Below are 25,384 nucleotides of genomic sequence, written 5' to 3' on the forward strand. Positions count from 1 at the left end.
GGTTATTAAAGGAGATAGTCTTAAAATTTCATTAAAAATTCCATTTGAAAGATTCAGATTTTTCTTTTCCTATAAGCGTCTTGATTGTTTATTATATTTTTCAAATTATGGTGTATTTCAATTATAGGCAGAAAGTAACATAGAAATGCATGATTAAATCGAATTAAACTAACGATTCGATTAATATCGAATTTCTCGAAAAGTTTGAAACTTACAATGAATAATTCTGTTTCTCATTATAAAAATAATAATTGTTATAAAAATAAAATATAACATTTATCTTATAATATATATCTAAATATAATATCTTCTCGAAGTTTGAGTATCATCCTGTTTCTTTTATTTTCCACGATCATTTTACAGAATCGTTCGAAATGTAAATAACAATAGCAATTTAGTACAGCTGCGTACACTGGAGTCAAGACAATGGAAATAGGTCGCACCGCGAATTGTTCTATTAAGATGGATCACGACACATTGTAATTCGATTTCAACGAGGATGCATTAAAAACATTCGTTATATATCTACGCCGAAGAGATAGAAAAATATATCAAGACGCTCTTCAGCAATCTAGCAAGTTACTAATTAAAAGTAAAAAAAGAACTTATGAAAAACATACAACAATGCTTTTCTCTATAAAATGTGAAACTATTGACAAATAAATAACATACATTGCGAGTATCAATTGGTTATTCGAGTCGCGTTATTAGGTCGATTAGTCTGTTAGATGATAAAAGGTTTCTGTACAATGAACTTTCTATATCGTTCCGCATCGGGATCATTTGATAATTATTTTCAATCGTCGGTTTTATTTGGTTGGATGGCTGTTGAAAGGCGTCTTCATTATTCACACGTACAATGCATGGATTATACTGTAATAAAGTCTGAATTCAGACAGATTCACGGTTCTATCTTACGATACTAAAAAAAGTATCCGTTATTTAATATTTGCATTATTATTAAATTGACAGTGAGAAATATTCGCATCACTGTCAAGTCAAGAATAAGATTATATGACCTGATTGACTTTAATATAAAAGCTTGTAAAAGTTTTACAAGTGTTACTTTTTAATAGATGATTTTATTGTGAAAAAGTATTTTCTTGCTATTATTTATCTACAGTCGTATCATTGTAAATATTACGTCAAAGCAAACTGTTTCTCGATAACATGTATCTTATCACGTTGATTCGATACCATTGATGGAGAATTTAATCGAGATAGAGTGTAAAATAAAGATAGTGTTTCCGAAATCCTTTAAGCTTTAAATTTTAAATTTTGATAGGACAAAGAACTTTGTTTGACATGTTCATATTTGACATATTTATATTTTTGTCCCAGTAAATTGGCCGCTAAAAATGATGGTAACAAAACGTTGTTGCTTTGTTTAAATAAAATATAGTTTCTTGAAGATTTGGACAATTATCCAAAAAAAGATGGGAGATTTTGAAATATTTCATGCTACTGTTGTTACGTAACTGCAAAGAGCTTCTCTTTTACAAGAATTCCTTTTTATCTTTTTATTATTAACGATACAATCTTATTATTATGTCAAAGAAACAGCGTCACAACGTTATTGTCAGCGATGAAAATATATGCAAATATATATATATATATATTCATATATGAATCACTCAACGAGACGCGACATCACATATATTTCAATATACTTTCCTTTTTTTTTATTTGCTGATTGAGAAAGGTTAGTTCAATCCTTGTCTTCTATTTTTACTAAAGTAAAAAAGAAATTTTTGCTGTAATTTAATATTATAGTAAATTTTTCGATTTCAAACTAAAATTTCAGCTAAAATTAATTTGCATATTTTATTTAAATAATGCAGTTGCTTGATTAAAAAATGTGCATGTATAGAATAAGGCAATATTTCTGATCATTTTGAATATTTTCGTTGTTTTTGGATATATGTAACAAGTTATTCAGTTAACAAAAGTTGTTCAGTATAAAGGAGACCATAATATGATAATAATAATCTTTTTGGTGGAGTTTCAGAGATCTCAAGGTCTTTTTTAAATTATTTACTAAGTTTTTTGGTACTATTGTGCATTTAGGTAATTTCAATGATCTATTTTTGAAAATCATTCGATCGATCATAAATGAAAGAGTAAGCAAATGTCGTTGTAATATTCGAAATGATGTCCATTTGCATCAATGTAATATCGAAATCGTCAGATACGTCGAAGTACTGAACAATTTTTGTTAACGAAATTTTCTCATATTTGTAAAAACAATAGAGATATTCAAGGTCATCAGAGATATTGTTCTATTCTGTATTTGTATAATATAATTTCATTAGGAAAACTCTATTCCATTATTTAATCAATTTCTCCAAAAAGAAAATTAGAATTAATTTAACTTGGATTTTTTTATATCACAATTTTTTGTGAAGATTCTATTAATGTTTACGTACACCGTGAATATAGTATACTGGTAATACATACATTCAATTACCATTAGTCAGCATTAATCAACAACGATCTTCCTTAACACGAAACAATTTTGTTATACAATCTCTTCTGCAGCAGTGGGAAATTCAAAACAAATTTTCAATTTTATGGAATTTGTAAAATTATTCCACGGAATCTCTGTTCTTTATTAAAAAGAATATATGAAATTTTTTAACTCGTATATATCGTTTCAATTAATTCTATGATATGATATTAAACCGAATAAGATTGCATTTGTAAAATTACATTTAAATTAATTACATTTAAATTAGCCGCGAATATATTGGCCAATGGCGCACTTAAGATGCACGATCAGGAACACGCGCGAAGTTTGCTTTACGATTCGAAAGTGCGCGAAGTTTGTCGAACAACTCCGATCGCGTTGTAGTTCGTCACAGTCGCCCGGCGAATTCTGACATGGTATGATGGTTTCGTGTTTCTTGTAAAATGTGCTGTACGCTGTTGGGTGTTGTTTGTGTATTATTATTTTAATTATACAAATCAGTGTCCAGAAAAACAGTGCGTACTAGCTCCAATAAATTTGGATTAGTTGGATCGAAACTGAATAAAAAATAAAATTTTCATATCTGTTTCATTTCAACACCTAGTCATCTGAACTCACTTACGTAAGTCTTAGAACTCGTATCTTAAGTAGCCTATACGTATAATAATTCTTACATTTCTTATCTTGGTTTATATCTTATATTGTTCGGAAATGCTTTTTTTTATTGTCTGCAAAAATTCAAGCAACAAGTATTGACGATTGAAATATGACTTAGGTGCTGTGCTATAGTTTGATATTTCATTCAAACTGTTTTTAATAATTCAAGATCTGATCTACGTTCGATGTGATAGCTCGTGTAATCTACTATCTATAGCTAGTGTAAAGAACCTGATTGCCGCCTTAATATTTCTCCAAATGATTACGTTTCGCGATAAAACTTTTTATCATAACTTCGCCTGTTAATCTTCGTATGTAAATTTTCATATTCTGATTCTACAAACTGCAGACATTATCGAATGTCATAAAGATAACGAGAGAAATTTTTTTTTCAGAAAGACATAACGAGATTACGAATTACTATACATGTAGTAAGATTTATTTTAGCGAAGCTTTGTTCCATCCTTTTATAACTGTTTGATTTTTATCCGTAAATTATAATAATGGTAATAACAATAATAATGATAATGATGATGATGAATATAATCAAAAAAATTTGTAATAGTGACGAATATTGTAAGATTGATTATTAATATAAAGTCTTAATTATTATTATTTTTTTTCTTGTTATGCATGCTTGATATATGACTTATGCACGATTATTTCGAGCTATAATTCACTGACCTATATGATGCATATAATTTAACTGACCAGGTTTCGGGTTCCGTTGATCTTACGACCTTTTTATTCGAACGATCGATTTCTATCATATTTGCACCGTTCAGTAAGCGTTATATTTATACTGATGATCACTCGTATTTTTTCCTGATTACTACTATTAACCGGAAGCACACGTAATATAAACATTTAAAAGTTAATTACAGTGGCTAGTAAATGTTTTTTTTTTTTCTTTTTTGAGCGTACTTTTTCTTAGCTAATCCTTAGTTAGTATTGCGTTAAGTTGAAAATTTAAGCAAAAAGTTATATCTCAAAGGTCAATTCTTATCTATTTTTATGATGCAGCGTTTCATTAATTTTCATTAATTTCAATATTTTTACATCGGTAAATGAGGACTTTGAAGAACGTATTGTTCTTATATTGCAAAATTCGTTCATAAGTATAACATTATCAATTAAAGTTAGAGAAATGTTTATAAAAGTACAAAATTTTTACTTTAGGAATAAGAAATTCCTAAGTTCCAATTTTTATCTGTATAAGATATTTCAAAGGAGTATTATACCAATTTTGAAAATTATTGCGAACTAATCTTATGAAACGGTACAGTATTATGAAAAAATTATTCAAATAACTGAAAGAATGATTAATATTACGTAATATAATACCAAATAAGCGGCTCGCAGTTAACAATTTTTATTTTTTATAATATGAAAATAATGACTTTTAAAAAGTTATTATTCATACAAAATTGTTTTTTGTCTTTTACAAAGTCAGTAATACTATTTTTATTTTTGTTGATAAAGAATTACAAAAGGATATCTTCAGTAGAATACTAAGTACGTATATTTAATTATATATAATAATCATAAAAGTTAGTACTAATCGTGAAAAATTACTGAAAAATAAATTAGAAATTTATAGAAATAATTAGAAATTAGAAATAACTTCTTCATGTTTTCTTCTTCATAATTTTAACACTCAAAAGAAATATTTTTATTGCTTTAAAATGATTTGTTGTGAAATATAAAAAATTATGTCATAAAAATGCGAATTAATTTTTTCTTAATTTTTACATTTGAAATATTTTTATTATTTTGAAATAATTCGTCAAGTATCATAATTCACTGAAAGACAACTTGTTCCTCGAAATTCTCTTCTTTCCTTTTTCTTCAGTTTTACAGTATTTTCGTGCTCACCAGTAATTATGGAAGTATCGATTGGCACTTTCGTGCTTTACCTGAAAGGTGGAATCGTAAAATCTCTACGGGCTATACTATTCTTAAACATGTTCCTTGCTTTATTTCGTGGCAATCGGTGTCACGAGCTCGAGTCACGGATGCCAGAGATTCTCAATTATCAATAAACTTTTGTTATTACTATAAAATTATTCAATTTTTTGAACGAAGAATGAGAAACAAAAATAATGTGAATTTTCTAAAATTATTATTTAATTTATGAAGAGAATAATTACAAAAAAAGGATCAAAAAGTTAGAATGTTTTTAAAGAAAAATAATAAGGAGAAACTTCAATTCAAGAACACTAAAAGTTTGATTGCTTGGGAAATGGGAACCTTGCTCAGATGTAAAAATAGAAACTTCATAGTTCTGCTTGAAGGAGGTCATGAACAGTGTTTAGAATGTCCAAACAATTCTCTAAAAAATGTATTCCATTGCGTGAAGCAGCTTATATTCGTAAATGAAATATGCAAGTCCCTTTTAGTGTAATGTAAAGATATGAAAAAGCATTCAAGCGTACAAGGTTTTGAACAAAAATAGAAGTTCAATTTCATAAGGTATGAAGATAAGTTTTTCTTGTTTTAAAAAAATCAGTTTTTCTTACTCAGTACTCAAAGTTGTTATCTTTGTGTTAATTTTTTTTTATCTTATTTAAATATATGGCACAGATTAATGTTGTAATTATGTCAAAGAAAATTTAAAGATGAAACATAGAATAGATACTACTTGGATTTAGATGTAGATATTTAGATATATACATATATATACAAAAATCGCTAGAGCGATCAGTTTTCTTTAGAGAGTGCAATTTCTCCTAATAGATTTTCATGATAACAATTTGTATAAATCATATAATCGTACGAGATGAAGAGATGGAGATTTTTCTAGCTCTATTAATGGTTATATCTGACAGGTTAATTTGCGATCATTTCAAGAGTTCCCTCGTTTTAAACGAAAGGACAATTTGAACAAAGTCAAGTTAATTTGCGACTAATTTGCATCGAATCTTAATGCCAGTTGATTTTACGCTCTCATTCTAAACTTTCCGCTATATAAATCGGTTCGTTCATATGTATACACAATTATTTCTTGGAATATTGAAAATTTAAAAATCGAATTCGTTTAATTTTAGTGAAGAAGTTTATTTTCATTGCTTGTACGTTTGTTTCTTTTGATAGTTTTATATCATTATATGTAGAAAATTTTTGAAATCCCAAATATAAAATTCAATTTGAAGTATTTTTAAATTAAAAAGGTCTTATTTTTTGAAAGCATTGAAATTATGAAAAAATAATGGGTTTCCATATTTTTTAAATATTTCTAATTGTGCTTCTTATAATATTTAGAGTTATGAAGAAAGAAATTCATTCAATTTAATTCGTTCAAAGAAATGTTTTTTTATGCTGTTCATTTCATAAAATTTGTATTGAATTTATAAGATTTATTACAGAGGCATAAAGAATATTTGGTGAAAATTTCTCCTTCAAAAATTTGCATGAACTACTTGTACGAAATCCTTGTACGATCAGACATTGACAAAAAGCTGTTCTAGTTACATGACACGCGAAACTGAAATTCTGATCGATAAATCGTGACTGCTGTTAGCCAACATATTTATACTAGTCATTTACGAGAATTGCTTTTTATGACGATATTATTGAGTTTCTAACAATAAGAAAAAAATCTTTTTTCAGAGTCAGTTTCAAATATTTGAAAAAACATAGTTTTCTTGATTTATTAAGTTTCAGTCGATATTATTAAGTATCATTCAAGATCTTAAAAATACTTACTCTGGTTTTCTCCTCTATGTTTACTACTTCTCCTCTATGTTATCTGCTCTTTTATAACACTGCAAAATTCTCTAAAACCAATTGTTTTTTCTTTTTCTTTCTTACGTTTCATTCCTTAACTTATTCATTGTTATTCTCAATAAAATGTATATTAAATAGCAGTTAAATAAAACAGTAAATTGCATGTTATAGTTATTGTTAAACTGTGGATATTTATGTAAGATATATATTTTCATATTATGTGCATTCTGAAAATTATTACATATTTCTTATAAATGCATGAATATCTATAATTTAATTATTGTTATTTGAAATAAAGATAGTTTTGATAAAAAAAGATGAGATTCTGAGGATGGAATATTCATACTTTAATAAATACAGAAAATAGGTTAATCAGAGAATTCAAATCATATGTCTCTGAAATTATTTTGCTCTATTTTTGTAGATTGCTATATATTGAATCAATAGAATATTTTGATATAAAAATGTTACAATCAGAAAGAGTCTTTGGGATCTTCCTGTTTTTTAGTTTGAATCCTTGTTAATAGATACTGTGTTCTGTAGATAATAGAGAGAATGAAGTTGCTAATTCGTGTACAAGGAAGTGTTCTGAGAGTTTCTTGCAAGTGCGTGATATTTTTCCACTAGTGCGGGATTTTAGTCGCAGGCAATACATAAGGTATCCAATGTATTTTTAAAATTTGGAATTTTGAAAATCATAGGTTTAAGATTTGACTTAGGATCCAAAGGTTTCGAAAGAGATTCGAAATTCAGGTTTAAGAGTTGAAAAATGAATTGAAAAATTAAAATTTTTGTAAATTGGAAATTCAGAAATTTAGAGTCGAAAATATTCTAAAATATTTTTTGCTACTGTATATCTAGAGCTGAAAAAGCAAATAGAACTTTTAAAGTTAAAAATAGATCGATAATTTGCAAATATCGACGATATCATATTGACATGTTTTTCAAACTGATAATGAAGCCAAGAAAATACATTTTAAATATGAACAACGTTTAAATGTGACTGTCGCAATTGCTCCAGCATGTGATCCCTATGAATGTCATCAATTTCCACATCTGGTGTGCATGTTACAAAACAAAAGATCGATAAATAATGATATAAGTATTCAACGTGTAATAAAGTCTACTGATGTTTTATAAACTTTTTTTTTGTATAGTAACTTAATATTAAAACTTCTATTTTTTTTATTAGCTACTAATTCCAAAGGATGTAGTAGAGTAAGAATTTCAATAGTGTTCTTAAATCAATTTTATCTGACAACGTGTTATTTGATAAGAAAAGAAAAACATTATATATTATTCATAGAATATTATATTATAGTATTATTATATTATCTTATCTATATCGATTTTTCTGTCATCTAGTGGCATGCAGAAATTCTGAAAAAATTGGCGCATTGAAAATAAGGTACCTATAAGTCTTTAATTTTGAAATCTATTTTGCAAGTTTTATATTTAGAATTCATTAAATTTGAAAGTTTCCAATTTTAATCTAATGATAGATTCTAAATTTTTAAATCTAAAACTTATATATATTTTAAATCTAAAACTTATAAATTCTAAACGTAATAAACTCAAGTTCTAAAAAACAAATATCGTTAACAAAAAATTTTAAATAATATAAATAACTAGAATTATAAAATGAAAAGTTGCATGCTTTCATTGCATTTTTATCGTAACATAATATTTTATAAAAATGAAATATTCTGTAGTAGGCAAAACGTGTAAATTTTGCGTAGTGAGATTAACGTGTTAAGGAAAGAATACAGTTTCTGCGTTTCACCATAGTCATCCTCTCATGTGGAACGGTTTCTTCAATTAGCAAACTGCACTGACCTTTGGTACAATTAGTATCATGTGTAGAAAAAAAAAGAGAAAAAAATTTTCTATGAAAATATAGAAACTCTTGCGTCATAGTTTAGAGCAGCTGAATATTCAACTGATTTATTAATTTTGTAATTCTGTTATTAATCTGTATTGAAAGTATAAATTCAGATTATTGAAAAAGATAAAATCTTCTGTGAAAACATAGAAATTATTGTGTTACGCTTTAAAATTGAACATTTAATCGAAGAATCTTTATTAATCATGCAACACTATTATTAACTTATATTTAAATTAAAATAACAAATCATCATAGATTCAAGTTACATGAAAGTGAGAATACCATAATTCTTTGTTAGGAATTGTTTGACCACATTCTGACGCAAGTTCATCAGTGAGCTTCAGATCAGAAACGAACAGTAACTGCAATGAGCTAATTGAACTAATTGCGTTCGTTAGTCGTTGTTCGTAAGCATGGATTCACGTGACACTTACTCTTCTTCTGAATAAAATCATTCCTTACCGACATTATTCGACGACGATGTGCGATGTTATATAAGTCTATTTTTGTTTAGAGGAATAATTATTCAAGGTGGAACAGTTTTTACTTTACAGAAGAAGGAAATCAAAGTGCAAATAAAATTGATGTTTATGACATTGAATATTATACGTATATTATACTTTAATTCAGTCATTTATTTTCATTTTAATTCAAATTCTTTTAATTCTTTTTAAAGAAATTTTATTTAGTCAATTTATTTATTTACAAAATTTTTTAATTTTGTGAAAAACCAAGTTTTGTTATTATGCAAAGGAATGAGTGATAATCTTTTAATATTTCCTTGTAAGATTGGATTTGAAAATTAAAGAAAACTCAAATAAATAGGTTTATTATTATAAATAGATTTATCAGAATTATTATAATATTATAATAGTTATTATCATATATTGTGCAGTTTATAAATGTAATTAAATAAATGAAACCTGAATATTAGCAGTTTAATTATTATATTAGTATAATAGAAGTTCAATTTCAATTAATGTTCCATAATTTATTATGATTTTTTATTACACTTAATAAATATATAGTCATTTATTACACTTAATAAATATATACTGTATAATATATAGTCTATAATAATAATTTATTATGATCTACAACATTTGTTTCGCATTTTTCTTTCTGGAAATTCTTAATTTTTCATGGCATCAAATGTGCAAAATAATAAAGCTGAAAATATCGTTTTCTCAGTGTAAACGAAGAACAAAAAATCTCAAGTTATGTAATTCAATGTAAAGGAAGAATACTCGAATAAAAAAAATCTTAGTAATTAAAATGCATCAGCGAGTAAGGCGCATTACGTAAAACTTGGTGCATTTTCTACTTTTTTAATTTAGAAATTAGACAATTGGTTAATTAGATTAAGCTAATGTTGTACGATTCCAAATTAATTACATAATCGTTTGGATAAAGAAATTTCCAAATAGTGGAACATTATTATTATTAATAATAATAATAATAATGCATTCATTTTATTATTTATTCTGTTATATATATAATATATATATATATAATATAAAAATAAAGATAATTTTACTTATATATTTTTTTAAAAAATATATTAAACATTTTTATTTCTATTTAAAATTTATCTAATTAAAAAGTATTTAATTTATCTATTTGATCTTGTTATAAATATATATTTTTTATAAAACAATTCTCTTTATATTCTTTAAATATTTGTTATGACATTCTATGAGATAGAAAAACGATTTTTTTGTTATTTTATACACTTAACATATTATTAATTTTCAATATGTTTTCCATACTTTGAATTTTTATTTCTCTTTATGTTTTTTATACTATTATATGAAAAATATTAAAATGTTAAAGTGAGATTATAAATTTGATTAAGTATTATAGTTGTACTTATTAGAAACATGTATTTGAATTTTTTGCTCTTGAAATCTCCTTGTAGTTTAGTATTCTTGTGCTCTTTTTTTTTAGATTCTTTTTCTATTTCTAAAACTTGTGAAGATTTACCAGTACTTGTTTTTCTGCCGTCTTGAACTTATTACTTTTTCTATTATTTTTGTATAATATCCATTTTTTTATAGTCCTTGTAATAGATTAACTTATTTCTCATTATTAGTCCGAGATAAACATTAATTGTTAGCAGAAACAAAAAAATATATCAAGGAAAAAGAAGAACTCACAACTGAAACATTATTAATATTAGCTAATTTGACAATCAAAGAGTATCAATGGACTGTAAATAGCTGCCTAAAGTAACATCAGATACATAACACATTAATCGCAGAAAAATCAAAAGACTCGAAGCAAAGAAAATTATATTCAAATTACTCTTAGAAAGGATCCTTGATTATCAATCCATTCCATTAACCTCGATACATGTGATATGAAATAGCACTGTGGATAAATATTTCGTAGTAGCATCATAAATGTTCTCGGGCGATCAATTATAGATTTTTTTCTCTCGTTAAGCGGATAAACAACAAATGTGTGGACAAACGAGTTCAATAGTAATTAACCTAGGATATTTTATTCAGTAACTATTGCTATCCATCAATAATGGCCAATTGGTTCGATTTGAATCCACAATTGGCATGATCGAGCAATTATATTGCAACTTGCAATAAATTATTTTCTTTTTATTTATTTTCATTGGTTGGTGTTCTATCGTTCATTTCTTGATGACATAAATTTTTCAGTGCAGAGTCATAATGACTTTTTGAAATTCGTTTTCTATTTCAAGTAGGTAATTGAATGATAACAAGGTAATTGTCTCAAGATAGAAGATGTTTGTATAACAAGATAGACAAAAATATAAATTTCTTTCCAAAAAATTTTAAATTAAAGCTGTAATTTAGAAATTTGAAACTGGCAAAATTTCCACCATACAACTACATACATACAAAAGTATAAAGTGAAAGTTTTTGATTTGACGCTTCGTTTTTATGAAAATCAGATTTGAAAATTTGTCAATTTCTAAATTAGACTAATTTTGAATTGAATAAAAGTAAATAATCAACAGGAGATTATTCTATCTGTGGAAATAAATGAAAAATAAAAAATAAAATGTTTTCATAGGACATTTTGTTCCCGAGAAAATTAAATTTCAAAATTGATTATGTATACGTAATCCACACGTATCAAAGCAATATTTAAATTCTATTTTCTTAGAAATAAATCTTTAAATTAAGAAACATAGATTTATAAATTGAGAAATTTATTGTCTTTTACTTATTCAAGTACGAAATTAAATTCAACTATACTTGAAAAAATATTCAAACATGATTTTTTCGAAAACGAAATGTTAAACGAAAAAATGTTTTTTTTTTTTTTTTTTTTGAGTTATCATTAAAGAGAATTATCTTTTTGGTTATAACGTGAAAATTCTTTAATAATAATTTTTTCTTTAAGCTATTTCCTTCCAGGTGAAAGATTTTTAATATTTTTTAAATAATTTTTCAAATTAAATAAAAGAAGGAAAAGAGATTTAATAATCTTTTTTTTCTTTTTAGAAAATCATGAACGATTCTGAAAAAACCTATGATAAGAATTACGAACACTTTTATTTTGAGAATAAAATAACAAAAATTAAATTGTTAATAAGTCGTCTGTGATGGAAATTTCCATAAAACAAATTTAATTTCTTGTAACGGTTCATATTCCCGGAATTGGATCTGCGTAATATGTTAAAAATAAATCTGAACTTTATTCTTGATGGTCGATGTTTTTGGCGCAGTTAATAGATTAAATTGCTCCCGTTGTTTGACAACTACTCTGTTCGTAATTCGTAACCGCATTATTTGATATATCAATACGGGAAAGATCACTTAATAAGATCATTGCCTTTTAATATTATTCATTCTTTTAGCTTATTTTATCTCTAAAATACAGATATTCTTAAAACGTTTCCTATCTATTTTCTATCTTCTAAATTTCATTAATAATTTAATTTATCTAAAATTTTTAAATTTACTATTAACTTTACTATTTTTTTTATTTCTCCAATTCTATCAATTTTTCTTCATTTCCTAAAAATGTTCGTCCTATCGAAGAAGTAGAATTATAACTTTTTTTTTGGATAAAATTTCATTTTTAATCTTCGATAAGTACATGGTTAACAAAAATGTTGTACGAATAGTATAAATAACATCAGGTTATGTTTTCAGACGAACGAAATCGCGAGGAGAAGAATGACGAAAGATCGATGAACTTTGTTGTGACGTCGGAACAATTTCGTACTGTCAACAGAAACAAAATCTGAAAGCTTGTAGAGGAAAACACAGTGAATCATGTCGCAATCGAGACGTCCCAGTATTTCCATCCACGATTATCCGGAACATTTGAATCCGTTCAGCGATGACATCACCAGTACGCAGCCTTACTTTTACCGCGATGCAAAGACAAAGGATTCGAAACACAAGTTCTGGACATTTGGTAGAAGCAGGAAGAAAAGGTCGAATAGCTTCTCCATCAAAAGTACATGGTAATATTACATTTTAATTTTAAATAATATAGTTAACAAATTTTTCTGAATGTGTGTAAGTTTCTTTTTTCTAATCTTTTTTCTATTATAAAAATATATATCTTGAAAAGCTAATTTGACAAAGTGGAGGAAAACATTCACTTTTTTTTTTTTTAATATGAGAATTTTATTACCTTTAATATGTTTTTATATAAGAAATAGACATTAATTTTATGAAGAATTTAGTGACTGCAAAAATAAAAATTTTTATATTAGTTATGTCGAATGATTTAGTAACTATTGTTAATTATTGTATTTTGTATATTATTTTTAAAGTTCGTAAGGTATTAAAATGGTTTAACTGACCTTTTTGGCATTGAAGTTTATGTTGCCTTAGAAAGTAGACTTCAGAGTATTTTTTATTTCTACTTCTACTGATTTCTAATAGTTATCCTCAAATTTTTCAAATGAACAAGAAATAACATTAATCAGTATACAGTGTATGCAATTCCAAAATAATTCCAAAAATATTGTAGCAAGAATTAATAAAATATGAGTCTGAATTTATATATAAATACACAATAGAACACAATAGAATTTTTTAAAGACACTACAAGAATCATTTAATTTAATTTAATTTTATTATTCAAAAATTATACTACATATTGCAGACCTTCAATTAAGTAAATTCATTTTTCATTTAAGTAAATTAAATAAATTTATTTTGCAACAATGTATTAAATTTAAATATAGATTGGAAAAGATTCCATCAGAAGTTTGTTGAACTTGAACTTAGAAGCACTGTACACAAAATACACGCATCAGTCAGTACGTGATTAAGTATCTGCATTTGGCTGTTATCCAAACAATATAAATAAAGAAGGAATTTAACATAGCAGACGATCGACGTCAAGTCATCTTCCGTTCAAAAGGTCTTTGCAATTTCTATTTGAGACATTTTGACGCGTGCCTTTCCTGCGCAATTGTATGCTCGCATATTGTCATTTAATTTTTCTTCACACACAATTTCTCTTCGCTTTAAAAACATTTTTTAGTCTTTTTTAATTCTCCATAATAATTCTCCTCTTTTTGTAATCTATGGAAACTGGAATATTAATTTTAATTAGTACGATAATTTTATTTGCCAGGTTGTCTGGTTACAAAATTTTATAATATTGATGAAATAAATTTTTCCAATTGATATTCTTTAACTATCAATCTAGTGAAACTTAAAATGATAGTACATTGAACCTTAGACTGTAAATTTACTTTAAAGTTAAAGATAAAAAGAATAGAAAGTTCAATATTTCTTATGTTTTTTTTATATATTAATTTACAGTTTATGATATCACGTGAAAAATTCTATAGCTTATCGAGGCCACTGATCTTCTGCAATTTTTCTTAAGTTTCTCAATCTCAACGTTATTACACAATATTATTATCTTAACTTATAACAATATTATTATCTTAATTTTATTTTTATGAAAACTGCTGCAACATTAGATATCGATCTAGTGTGTTTTTGTGAATTTTGTTAATCTATATTCTCGATCTAATCCAATTTTATGATTCATGCACTGGAGAAAGTGTGTACTGTGAAAGTGAATATGCTTTTTATGTTTAATCTAAAATATATATAGGTATTTCCTACATTTCTTTTTGAGCGAGAATTATTAATAAGGAAAATAATTGTTTATGTTTCAAATATTCTGCAAAGAAAAGTAATTTAATTTTAAAAAATTTTTAACTATTTATTAACAGAAAATTAAAATTGATCTTAGTTTTAATTATAATTATTTTATCATCGAATATATCAAGAGTTGAAATTAATATACATATTTCGATCACAATTTCTGTATATTTAAAAATTTCTGTAATATCTACAAATAATATAAATTAATTTAAATGTGAATTTGAGGAGAAATATTATAAGAAAAAAAAATAACTCAGAAAGTCTTTTTATAAAGACTTATATTATGAACGTAAAATGAACGTGAAATGAAAATTATATTACGAATATAATCTATTAAAAGATTAAAAATTTAATTACAATTTTTTATTAAAAGCTTAACACTTTTTATTTTATAGCCCTTTTGGTCATAATAATTGTAATCCAACTATAATTCTGATCACAACTGTTTTATTATTAAGGAATTAGAATTAATATATTTTTATTCTAATCGTAATATTAGATAATATTGAATATTGTGTGTTAATATTTGATCAATTTATCTGCGTGAAAAAGTCAGGAAAAGACGCGTCTCAAGACCTCCTTACCAAAGATAAGTTTGCCACTGACTCACAGAATTTTCGATAATAGCATGATCAGCTTTTACATAAACTATTAATCATTTACGTAACGAGTATCAGCAATGTACTTAAGTAATAAATCATGAAACGTTATCGTTTGTAATATTAATTTTTCGATTTTCTTTTAAAGATAGGTCAGTCTTTTCTTCAATACATTCAGTGCCTTTTCTTGTAGATTTGTTCTGTTGGATTTTCCAATGGAATATTCTTGATGAAATCCTGATTCTAATTACGATACGATACTTCTTACCTATTTACATTTAAAAGAAAGAGTTCACGTCTGATATATTTAATATACATTACTACTAATATATTTAATATACATTATATAATATATTATATATACATATATATAATTACATAATATATATAATATTATATAATATACATTAATTAGTAGCGTAATAATTAACGCTCTGATTTTGACGAATATTTAGTTGTAATTACATTATTCAGAATCATTAGATCATATTTTTTAGAAAATTTTATTTTTCAATAAAAAATTATGTTGTACACCTCTACTTAATAGTCTTATTGTTAGGATACGTTTTACTTTTATTAATGTTTCAACAATTCCAAATTATTAACTTTAAATTATATAAATTTTAATTACCTTCATGTATAATATATATAAAAAATTATTTAATTCTTATAAATTTTGACTATCCTTTAGACTTTCGAGCGGATGTATACAATGTTGTAAATTCAAATTTGAATTGGCTGAAACTTGAAAAATTTTTATAAAATTGAATATTATTTTATTTGGAGGGACGTTAAAATATCGGAATTAATTTTAAAAAAATCAAAGTTTCGAAGTTTTAGCATTTAAAAATATTCTGCTTTTATTGAACACACATTCACTTCTCTTTCAGTATTCACAAGAAGACAAAATCATTGATTTTACTTCATTTTTAATAGAGAAAATATGTCCAGTATTTTCATTTTAATCGTAATATTTCAGAGAAATGAGTTACGTATATCTAAATGTTTACTTTAGTTTAAGGGGAGATTCTCACGTAACAGGAAAAAATAACGTTGAAAAATATCGATATTTTTTTTTTTACATATAATTTCAAAAACAAGTTCCCAAAGTTTTGTAATGAAATTCGCAGAAATAACGAAATTAGAGATCATTTGGTCTCGGAGATTGGCGATAAGTGAGTAACGGCTAATTGTAAGATGCAACAACGAAATCATTATCTATCTGTGAAGACTATCTACAATGGTTTTCGATGATTAGCAAATGCAGAGATTGATCTTAATACTGTTTCAATAGTTAATGAGATCGAACCGCCAGAAAATACAAAGTCATAAATTTATTTACAGAATTTAGACTGTAAGTATCTTGAGCGTAACTTCAAGCGCGATTTTTTTCGAAACCATGTTTCTCAAACTGATATGCACTATAACTCAATGACTAACTCTAGAAATTATATATTGTATCTGTATTGTATTTTTTTATTTATATTTATTTTTATTATAATCTCTTATTTATCTATTAAAAATAGTTAATTGAAATCATATAATTAATCTAATGTTTTATAATTTTTATTAAAAATAGGTATGAACTCGACACAAATTATCTAACTTTAGGAAAATTTTTCACTTTTTAGGTTCTGATAATTGAAATAAATGCTACACTACACATCAACAACGGTCTTATCGTCAAAGAGAATAGAAAATAATTGTGTACAATTCGGTATGACAATGAACAAGGTTAAACAAAACAATTCTTTTTCATTTATGAATGCCTCTTTTGTACTCACAATATATTATTTTTTATTGTCAATAATTTAAAAAAAAAATTTAGAAAAATCATTCAGTTTTATTGCTATTACACGAGTATCCCACCTTGATTGAATTCAATCTCGTATAAAGCTCTACCGAAATAAGTTTCTATTTATTCAAATTAAATGTAACAGTACAATAAACAGTTTCTTGCATACTCTTATTGAATTGATTGTAAGAGAAAATTTTATCCACCGACTCTTTGTTCATCACACCAAAGTTGTCCTTGACCGTAAAATTGACTCTCGAAACAGTTTTTGAATTTATCTGTTCTAAGAAATGAACCGTGGAAGACAAATATACATCTCTTCATGTTTAAATGACTTGAGAAACTGAAACTTACCGAAAAATGTTTTCTTTACCAACGATTTTAAGTTTTATTTGTTAAAGCCAACAAAGATTCTAATAATAAAATAATGTATAAAAATTGCATAAAGTAATTAGTATTAAGTAATAAAATATAAACATTATTATGAAAACATTATTACTGTAACATTCGATAATTGAAAAAGGGTGATAGATTTGTTAATATTAAAAACTGTTCATTTCGCTTAGAATGTATCCTAGCCAGTATTCCAATAATAATAATAACAATAATATCTGCCGTTTTTCCACGGCTCGCCAGAGTTGTTCTCAAACCTTGAGATCGCTTGGTGGGTATTGAGCGTCCTTTCGTCGCGTAGGTGTGCTGGATATGACACCTTACTATTATAAAATACAAGTCTTTGTTTCGTCAAAATTACAAAAAATACAAATAAAATTACAAAAAATATATTAAAATAATAAATACGTTACAGAAACTCCTTATAGAAATTAAATACAAAAAGAATCTAAAAGAATTTATATTATTTGAATTAAATTAAGGCAGCAAAATTGTTAGTCCATTTGATCGGATCATTTCAGACGCATTCTGGATCGTTAAAGTCAAAAATAGAAATCATTTTATAGAAACGGAAAATTTCCGTGATGAACATTCTCAAAAAGTTGTCGGTACCATCATAGCAACCAAAGATTGCCTTCTAAATATATGATACTATAAAACTGTTATACTTTTGTGCAAAAAAGAAGCATGCAACAGTCTGGCTGGGCTCATTTGAAAGTAAACACTTCTAAGTTTTTTCAAAGATATTTTTATATCATATGTAGAATTACTGTATGAAGAATTGACAGTTCTTTCTGAAAATTGTAAAAATTCAAATATCTTTAAAAATATTTTAATACTAAATAAGTATTTTAATACTAACTTCTTTTTGTAACTAAATCCACTACGAGCTTCGGATTAGATTATGCAATATCTTAGGTTGGGTATTCACGGTGAAGGTGGTCGAGTCTTAGTTACTTCACGGGCTGTTGTATACTGCAGTTGTGTGTTGTTTTACTGACTCCATGGCAGTTTTTTTTTTTGCTTGTGAATGATTTTCCTCACATTTGGGGTTGTGTGACCCTTTAACCTGCATAAAAAACGTGGGGATTAGTTGCTGATGTTTTGGGGAGAGAGTTTATGTAGTGCAAGCAGAAAAAATTTCAAAAAAACCTGCATACCTCTGTTAATTTCTTCATGGGATATAGCTCTGTTCGGGTTTATATTGTGGTAATTGCGTGTTTTGACAGTCTTTTCTTGATTTTCAGTGGAATGTTGTTGACATTGTAATTTCCTGTTTGCGTATTCAATGGATTTTGATGCTCTGGATGATAAGCGGTTTCGAATGAATTTTTGGTGTAGTCTTGGATTGTTAGCTATTGCGTGGAGTTCGCGGATTGGTGTGTCTTGTGGTTTGTTCAAGATGATGCGCAAGAACTTATTTTGTATCTTTTTGATCCTGCTGATGTCTTAGCTGCTGCAACCCAGATTTAGTGGCCGTATGTGGTTACTTGTCTGACGCATGATTTGTATAAGTTTACTTTTATCCTGGTTTTGAGTTTGCCATTTCTTGAGAGTAGATGCAGTCTGTTAAGAGCAGGATAAGCCAAGTTTCTTCTTTTAATTATTACAGAGCCCCATGTGATTTTTGTGTCTAGGTGTGTGTCAAGGTATTTGACCGTGAATATCTAAAGGATGTTTTGACCTGCTATGATGACTTGATCAGGGAGAGCTTGGGTTTCTTGTTGGTGAAGGTGATGGCTTGCGTCTTGGCTGGATTAACTGTCAGTTTCCATTTACGGAAATATTCTTGAAGCTCATCAAGGTGGGCTTGAATTTATTTTGTTGCGTTTCTGAAGCACCATGAGGAGACAAAGATGGCAGTACCATCGGCATAAACTGCTGAATTTGGGATGTTGTTTATGTAAAAGATAAATAGCCTAAACTAGCATAGACTGATATAGTGATATAGTAACTAAACGTATGATAGCATCCAGGTTAGCGGGGTTGATTTTAGTTTTGGGGGAAGGGAAAGTGTGCCGCTCCAATGGTTATTTTGGTCTTGATTGTTAGTATTTCTATAATCAAGTATTGTGGGGGTTGGCTGTGATGTGTCTTCTGTTGGGATGTTCTTGCGTACAGCTATTAGTACTCTGCCTCTTGGCTTGTTTTTAACGGTTGGTGGTCTGTCTTGTCTGTATATTTTGTAGCTTGGAATTTTGATTCTTTTAAGGTGAACCAGAATTTGGTGATAATTGCGATATTTGTGTTATGGCTTGTTAGGAATTTGTAACGTTCATCTATCTTGTTTTTACGCTCGTGGCGTTCCATAAAATAATGTTAATGGGGTTTCTATGGCTGGTCATTGTTAAGTTCTTTCACTATTAGAATAGTAGCTCTGACTCTTCTGAGATTGTTGATGCAGTTCATATAATAATTTTGAATGAGAGCTATGATTTTAAGGAACTGGTCCAGGTCTGCTGAGTTGAGCTCGTTTATTTGATAGATCTGTGTTGGTCGAAAATTCAGTTGGTTGAGACTGTGGGGGTGATTGAGGCGATGCCTTTGTGTACGATATTCCTTGTTTTATTTTGTAGTTTGTCTGAGGGTGAAGAGAAGAACGTGGGGATTTTTACTGGGACTGAGATCGTGGAGATTTTATGTTGAAAGGATGAGGAATTGCTGCGTGTGTTGAGTTTTCACGTTGCTAGCGGTCTTTTTTGCCAAGCAGCAGAGCTGGGCACTTTGAATAGTTAACAGGGTGTGCACCTTTGCAGTTGACACAGTTGGGGAAGTTTCAGGTTGTTCGTTACAGAATCTTGTATCGTACTGATCAGCGCATTTGACGCAAACTGGTTTCTTGTTACAGTTGGATGAGGTGACCGTGAGCTTGGCAGTGGAAGCACTATATGGTTGGTTTATGGGAGTCTTATGGGAGGTTTATTTTTCTCAATATATTTTCAGATTTTCCGCGTATCTGAATTTCGGCGCAAAGTATGGGATTTAGACCTTGGGATTTAAGATTATTGGAGATTCTGAGTTCGGGAAGGTGGATTAACTCTTTGAGGACTACTGTCAGAATTTTTTCAGTGTTAATAAATATTTTCTTTTAAGCAGATTGTTTTAAATTCGAAAAAATCGTTAATGTTAGTATTAATGTTAATGAGCATGATTTTGAGTTTGCCGGAAGTGTATTTTACTTGGGAAGTGTTGTACTATTATCGACTGGTTATTGAGCCAGAAACAGGATACTCAGTGTCATCTCTTGGATTATTTAAAAACCACTTAGTGCTTGTTGGAAAAAACAAGTTTAAAAATGTTTCATATTTTTATTGCATGTACTAATATTTAATGAATATAGTATATAAAACATAGTTTATTAAATTAAAAAATAAATAACATTAAAAATAACATACAAGTGTATACAGTGTAGTACTATCTGTATGTTTAATGTTTCATTTACATCATCATTTCACATAAAATTTTATTTCTAACATCGGACATCTTTTTTTAGAATTTATGTAATAGTTTGTTTCAGATTATCTGAAACAGTGACACGAACGAAGCTTTATTATAATCGACAGCTAAAAATAGACAAATAAAGTTAATAAAAAATGTACGTATCTTTTAAGGCGTCGATAAGCTTGGGTGGTTACCGTGAATATAGATTGAGAGGGGAGGGGGATGGACTGCTAGATTTTTTTGAGTGTCGTGATGGGTGGAATTGCTGTTCATTGAAGTTGTGTTTTGTTTATTATTATCTTGCTCGTTGATCAAACAGTCAGCGAAGACGCTGTAGCTGGTAGGGATGGCTGGATTAATGTGTTCCATACTCTGTTGCGTATTTACGATGGGAGGCGAGTCTGAGAAGAATGTGGCCCTCTTTTTTTAAAGTGATAATCTTAGCTTGTTCTTCCGTGGTTTTTTTCTTAGCCACCGTCTATGTGGATGCCTTGCCTGCAGGTGCGCAGTCCTGGTTTGCTGATGGTATGTTTTTTTCTCCGGGCGTGGGAGTTTTGGTTCTCGCTTGGAATCTTTGTTTGATTTGTTATTACGCATACACTTGTTCACTGATCACTGCGAATGAGAAGGCTTGCTCGGAGGCTGATCATGAACTCCCTCCCAGGAACAACCACCCCGTGGCATTTTTTTTTTTTTTTTCGTAAACTTGTTTTACTGCAGTTCCTAGGATAGTGTTTCGTGTTGGTGGTGATTTCAAAAAAATCAAGCTGCGGTGCTTGTTTGTAATCTTGATTGTATTTTCCTGTGTTGCTGATGAGTGGATTATGATGATTAGGATGATATGCTGTTGTAAGTGAGTTTTGAATGTATTCCTGAATGGTTGGTATGTTTGCGGTGGCGTATAATTTTTTAATTGGGGTAACGTAAGGTTTGTTGAGAATAACACGGAGAAATTTATTTCGCATCCGTTGTATTTTGTTAATATGCGTTTTTGCAGCAACTGCCCAAATTTGATGCCCGTAGGTGATGATGGGCCTGATACATGTTTTATAGAGACTTAATTTTATGTTAGTCTTGAGTTTACTATTTTGGGAGATGAGAGGATAAAACTGCGGAGTGCGGGATATGCTAAAATAGCTCTTTTATCTACAGCAGGAGCCCAAGTAATTTTAGAGTCAAGGATGACTTCCATTTAACAGTAGAGAACCAGGGAATATTTTGACCTGCGATTTTGACCGGGTTTGATGACATGTTTTTCTTGAGAAAGTGATGGCTCGTTGTCTTTGTGGGGTTTACTGTTAATTTCCAGTTTTTGAAGTACTCTTGTAATGTATGTAGATGATTTTGGATATGTTATATTTGGTGGCTTTTTCAGAGCTCCATGAGGAGGCGTATATTGCAGTGTCATTTGCATAGATGGTATGTGTATTTTGGGCTCTGGGAAGATCATTTATGTATAAACTAAGAAGGAGAGAACCAACTATGGATCTTTGTGGAACACCGGCTGACATTTTTTATTGTTGAATTAGTGCCGTTGATGGAAACATAGAACTTTCTGCTTGATCTTCTGGTAGCAGCAATTTTGGTTTTTTCCTCATTGCACTTATATTTTATTGAGTACGTCCATTGAGTAGATTTTTCTGCGGTTGTGCAGACCAGGTTGATGGCTGTCTCGTCCGTGCTCAGGCTGCCCCGATCTGGGTGGTCTTTATTAGGTGATATTTGTAGTTGTTACAGTTGTATCTCCTTGGGTATGAACACTGAACTCTATCCTTTTGAACTTTAGCTTGAGTAACTCGCAAGTATATCAAACTGCTCGGTTTCAGATATCAACTGCAAAATCTTATCAAGACCCCATGGCATTTTTTTTTTCTTTACTTGTGTTAAGCGTTGCAGTTCCTGAGGGTAACATTTTTACCTGCAAATAAGAAGTTAGGTGTTTGGTAGCTTGAGAAGTAAGGTGTAGGCGATTTACAGGAAAAATTTCAAAAAACCTGCTGTACTTGATGAGTTCTTAATGTATGGGGGATTGATTATACGGGAGGTAAGGCATGCTTCGGTAGCTTGATTTTTATTTTCAGAGGAATTTTATATAGTAGTTCCCTATGCGACTGATAAGTGGATTGGAGTACTGATGATTGTAAGTTGTTTTTAGTGAACTGATATATTCTTGTATCGTATTAATTTTAGCGATTTTATGGAGTTCGAGAATCGAGGTGTCGTGAATCGCGGGGTTTAAGCGTAGAAATTTGTTTTGTATTTTCTGCACTTCGTTTATCTGTTTTTGCCGCTGTCCATATTTGGCGCGCATAGGTTATTATAGGCCGGACGCACATTTTGTATTTATTTGGATTTTATTTGTATTTATTTTTGTATTTATTTGATTGTATTTATTTTGATACTGGTTTTTAATTTGCTGTTTTTTGGGAATAAGAGTGTAGATCTTCTTGAGTGCTGGGTATGATAGACTGATTCTCTTTGTTATGGCGAGGACCCAATTTATTTTCCATCTAGAACTACTCCTAGATACTTGACAGTGAAAGATCATGGGATGCTGTGGCCGGCTATGTTGATTTGGTGAATTAAATGAAGAGGCAAATCTAACCGTGTCATCTGCATAAATGGTTGTGTTGGGCAAGTCGTTAGTATATAAGATGAAGAGTAGAAGGCCCTCAAGGTACCAAAAGTAGGTGTACTTTTGATTGTAGAAAAGAAACTGTTGATGGGGACAAGGGACTTCCTGTTGCACAGATAGCTGCTGATATTTGTTGTAACTTGATTAGGAGAGTATTGTGCCACACGGAGTCAAATGCTTTCTCTAGATCTAGGAGAATTAGTTGTGTGTGTCTGTTTTTATTATGTTCTCGCAGTTATTACAACAGAAGTTGCTGCATGCATGAGTGATTTGATCTGAAGCTGAACTGTTGGGGGATAATTATATTGGAGTTGTTTATTCGGGCGTAAATGATTTTCTCAACTATCTTGCTTAAGATGCTGAGCAGACTTATTGGTCTATAGTTGGTTACTGCAGTTTCTGGTTTGCCTGGTTTTGGTATTATTTTGACAACTTTCCAACCTGAGGGGAAGTAGGAGAGCTTGAGGCAGATTTTGAGTATATAATAGATTTGCACTATTACGGAAGTTTTTTTAGTTGAACTGCTGTGATTTTATCAGGACCAGATGATTCGTTGTTTTGAAGATTTTTTATTATCATTTTTACCATTTGCGAGGTGCATCATAATGTGTTTGCTTTCGTTAACGAATATTTTAGTATGTGTGTTGCTTGTTGGTTTATGTCGTCTTCTATGGGGGAAGACCGTAGGTCGAGGACCTTGTTGTGGATCTTGAGAAAACTTTCGCAAGACCTTCAACTTTTTCTTCGTTAGTAGTATCTTGTATTGCTATTCGGGTGCTGGAGAATTGGTATTTGGTTTTTGGTTCCCTCTGTGATTTTGTATACGTTCCAAAGGGTGTGATCCATTTTGTGAATGCTAGCTAGTCTGTGCTGCCAGGTTTTGTTGTTCGTTTCTGTTATTCTTTTTCATATGGAGTTGAACAGCATGTTTCTGTAGAAGCATGTGTCTTGTAGAAGGCTGGAATTGCCAGTCCTTTGGTATTTTCTTCTATGTCTATTTCTTTTTTTTATGAAGTTATGCAGTATAGCATCGGTAGTGGTGCTATGGTTTTGAGGAGTCAGTGAGAGTGTTACCTTGCCGCAATGAATTTGATGGTGAGGGGCTGTGATTTATTTTTAGATTGTTACAAAGTTTGTTATACATGTTCCAATCAATTTGTTTGGGTGTGTGTTGCTGCGTTGTTTCTCTCCTCGTTAGGAACGAGAATGAAACCGGTAGGTGGTTGGAAGATAGGTCATCTATTGTGTGGCAATAGGGAATGTTTGATAGGAAGATGTCGATGTTAGACGGAGTGCAGTTAGGTTGTCTGTGGATGTACGTTGAGCTGTGGATGATTTAGTTCCGGAGTTCATCATGGTTCTTGATGGTGGAACCGTTTCTGTTTTTTCAGGGATTATTTCAGATGTGGTGCTTCGTATTGAAGTCACCACTTATAATATAATGTCGGGCCGTTGTGAAGTATAATGAGGTCTAGTTCGGAAGAGGAAATCTTAGTTTTTGGAGGTGCATATGCTGCTCCTACTGTTATGGATAGGGTGGTCTTGGTTCTAATTGATAGGAATTCAATATTGAGAGATGCTGGTTGTGGGATGTTTTCAGAAGGGATGCTGTTTTGTATTGCTATGAGCACTCTGCCCCTGGATTTGTTAGTGTCAGA

The 25,384-nt window shown here is 29.1% G+C and overlaps 1 protein-coding gene across 4 annotated transcripts in view; it reads left to right on the top strand.

Annotated features, from left to right (window-relative positions):
- Positions 1–2,839: 2,839 nt before the first annotated feature.
- LOC122528065 overlaps positions 2,840–25,384 on the top strand; it is a 29,930-nt gene continuing 7,385 nt past the window's right edge. Inside the window, exons 1-3 of one of the 4 annotated variants that reach the window (XM_043652782.1) lie at positions 2,840–3,089; positions 8,216–8,258; positions 12,875–13,191. In XM_043652782.1, coding sequence (XP_043508717.1) covers positions 12,998–13,191 — 194 coding nt within the window. In that variant the 5' untranslated portion in view covers positions 2,840–3,089; positions 8,216–8,258; positions 12,875–12,997. Of the gene's footprint in view, positions 3,090–8,215; positions 8,259–12,861; positions 13,192–25,384 lie in introns of all 4 variants that reach the window. The other 3 variants (XM_043652781.1, XM_043652780.1, XM_043652783.1) reach the window with 3 other exon arrangements.

This window comes from Frieseomelitta varia, unplaced genomic scaffold (assembly GCF_011392965.1).
Source record: "Frieseomelitta varia isolate USP_RPSP 00005682 unplaced genomic scaffold, Fvar_1.2 scaffold_244, whole genome shotgun sequence".
Taxonomy (NCBI): Eukaryota; Metazoa; Arthropoda; class Insecta; order Hymenoptera; family Apidae; genus Frieseomelitta; species Frieseomelitta varia.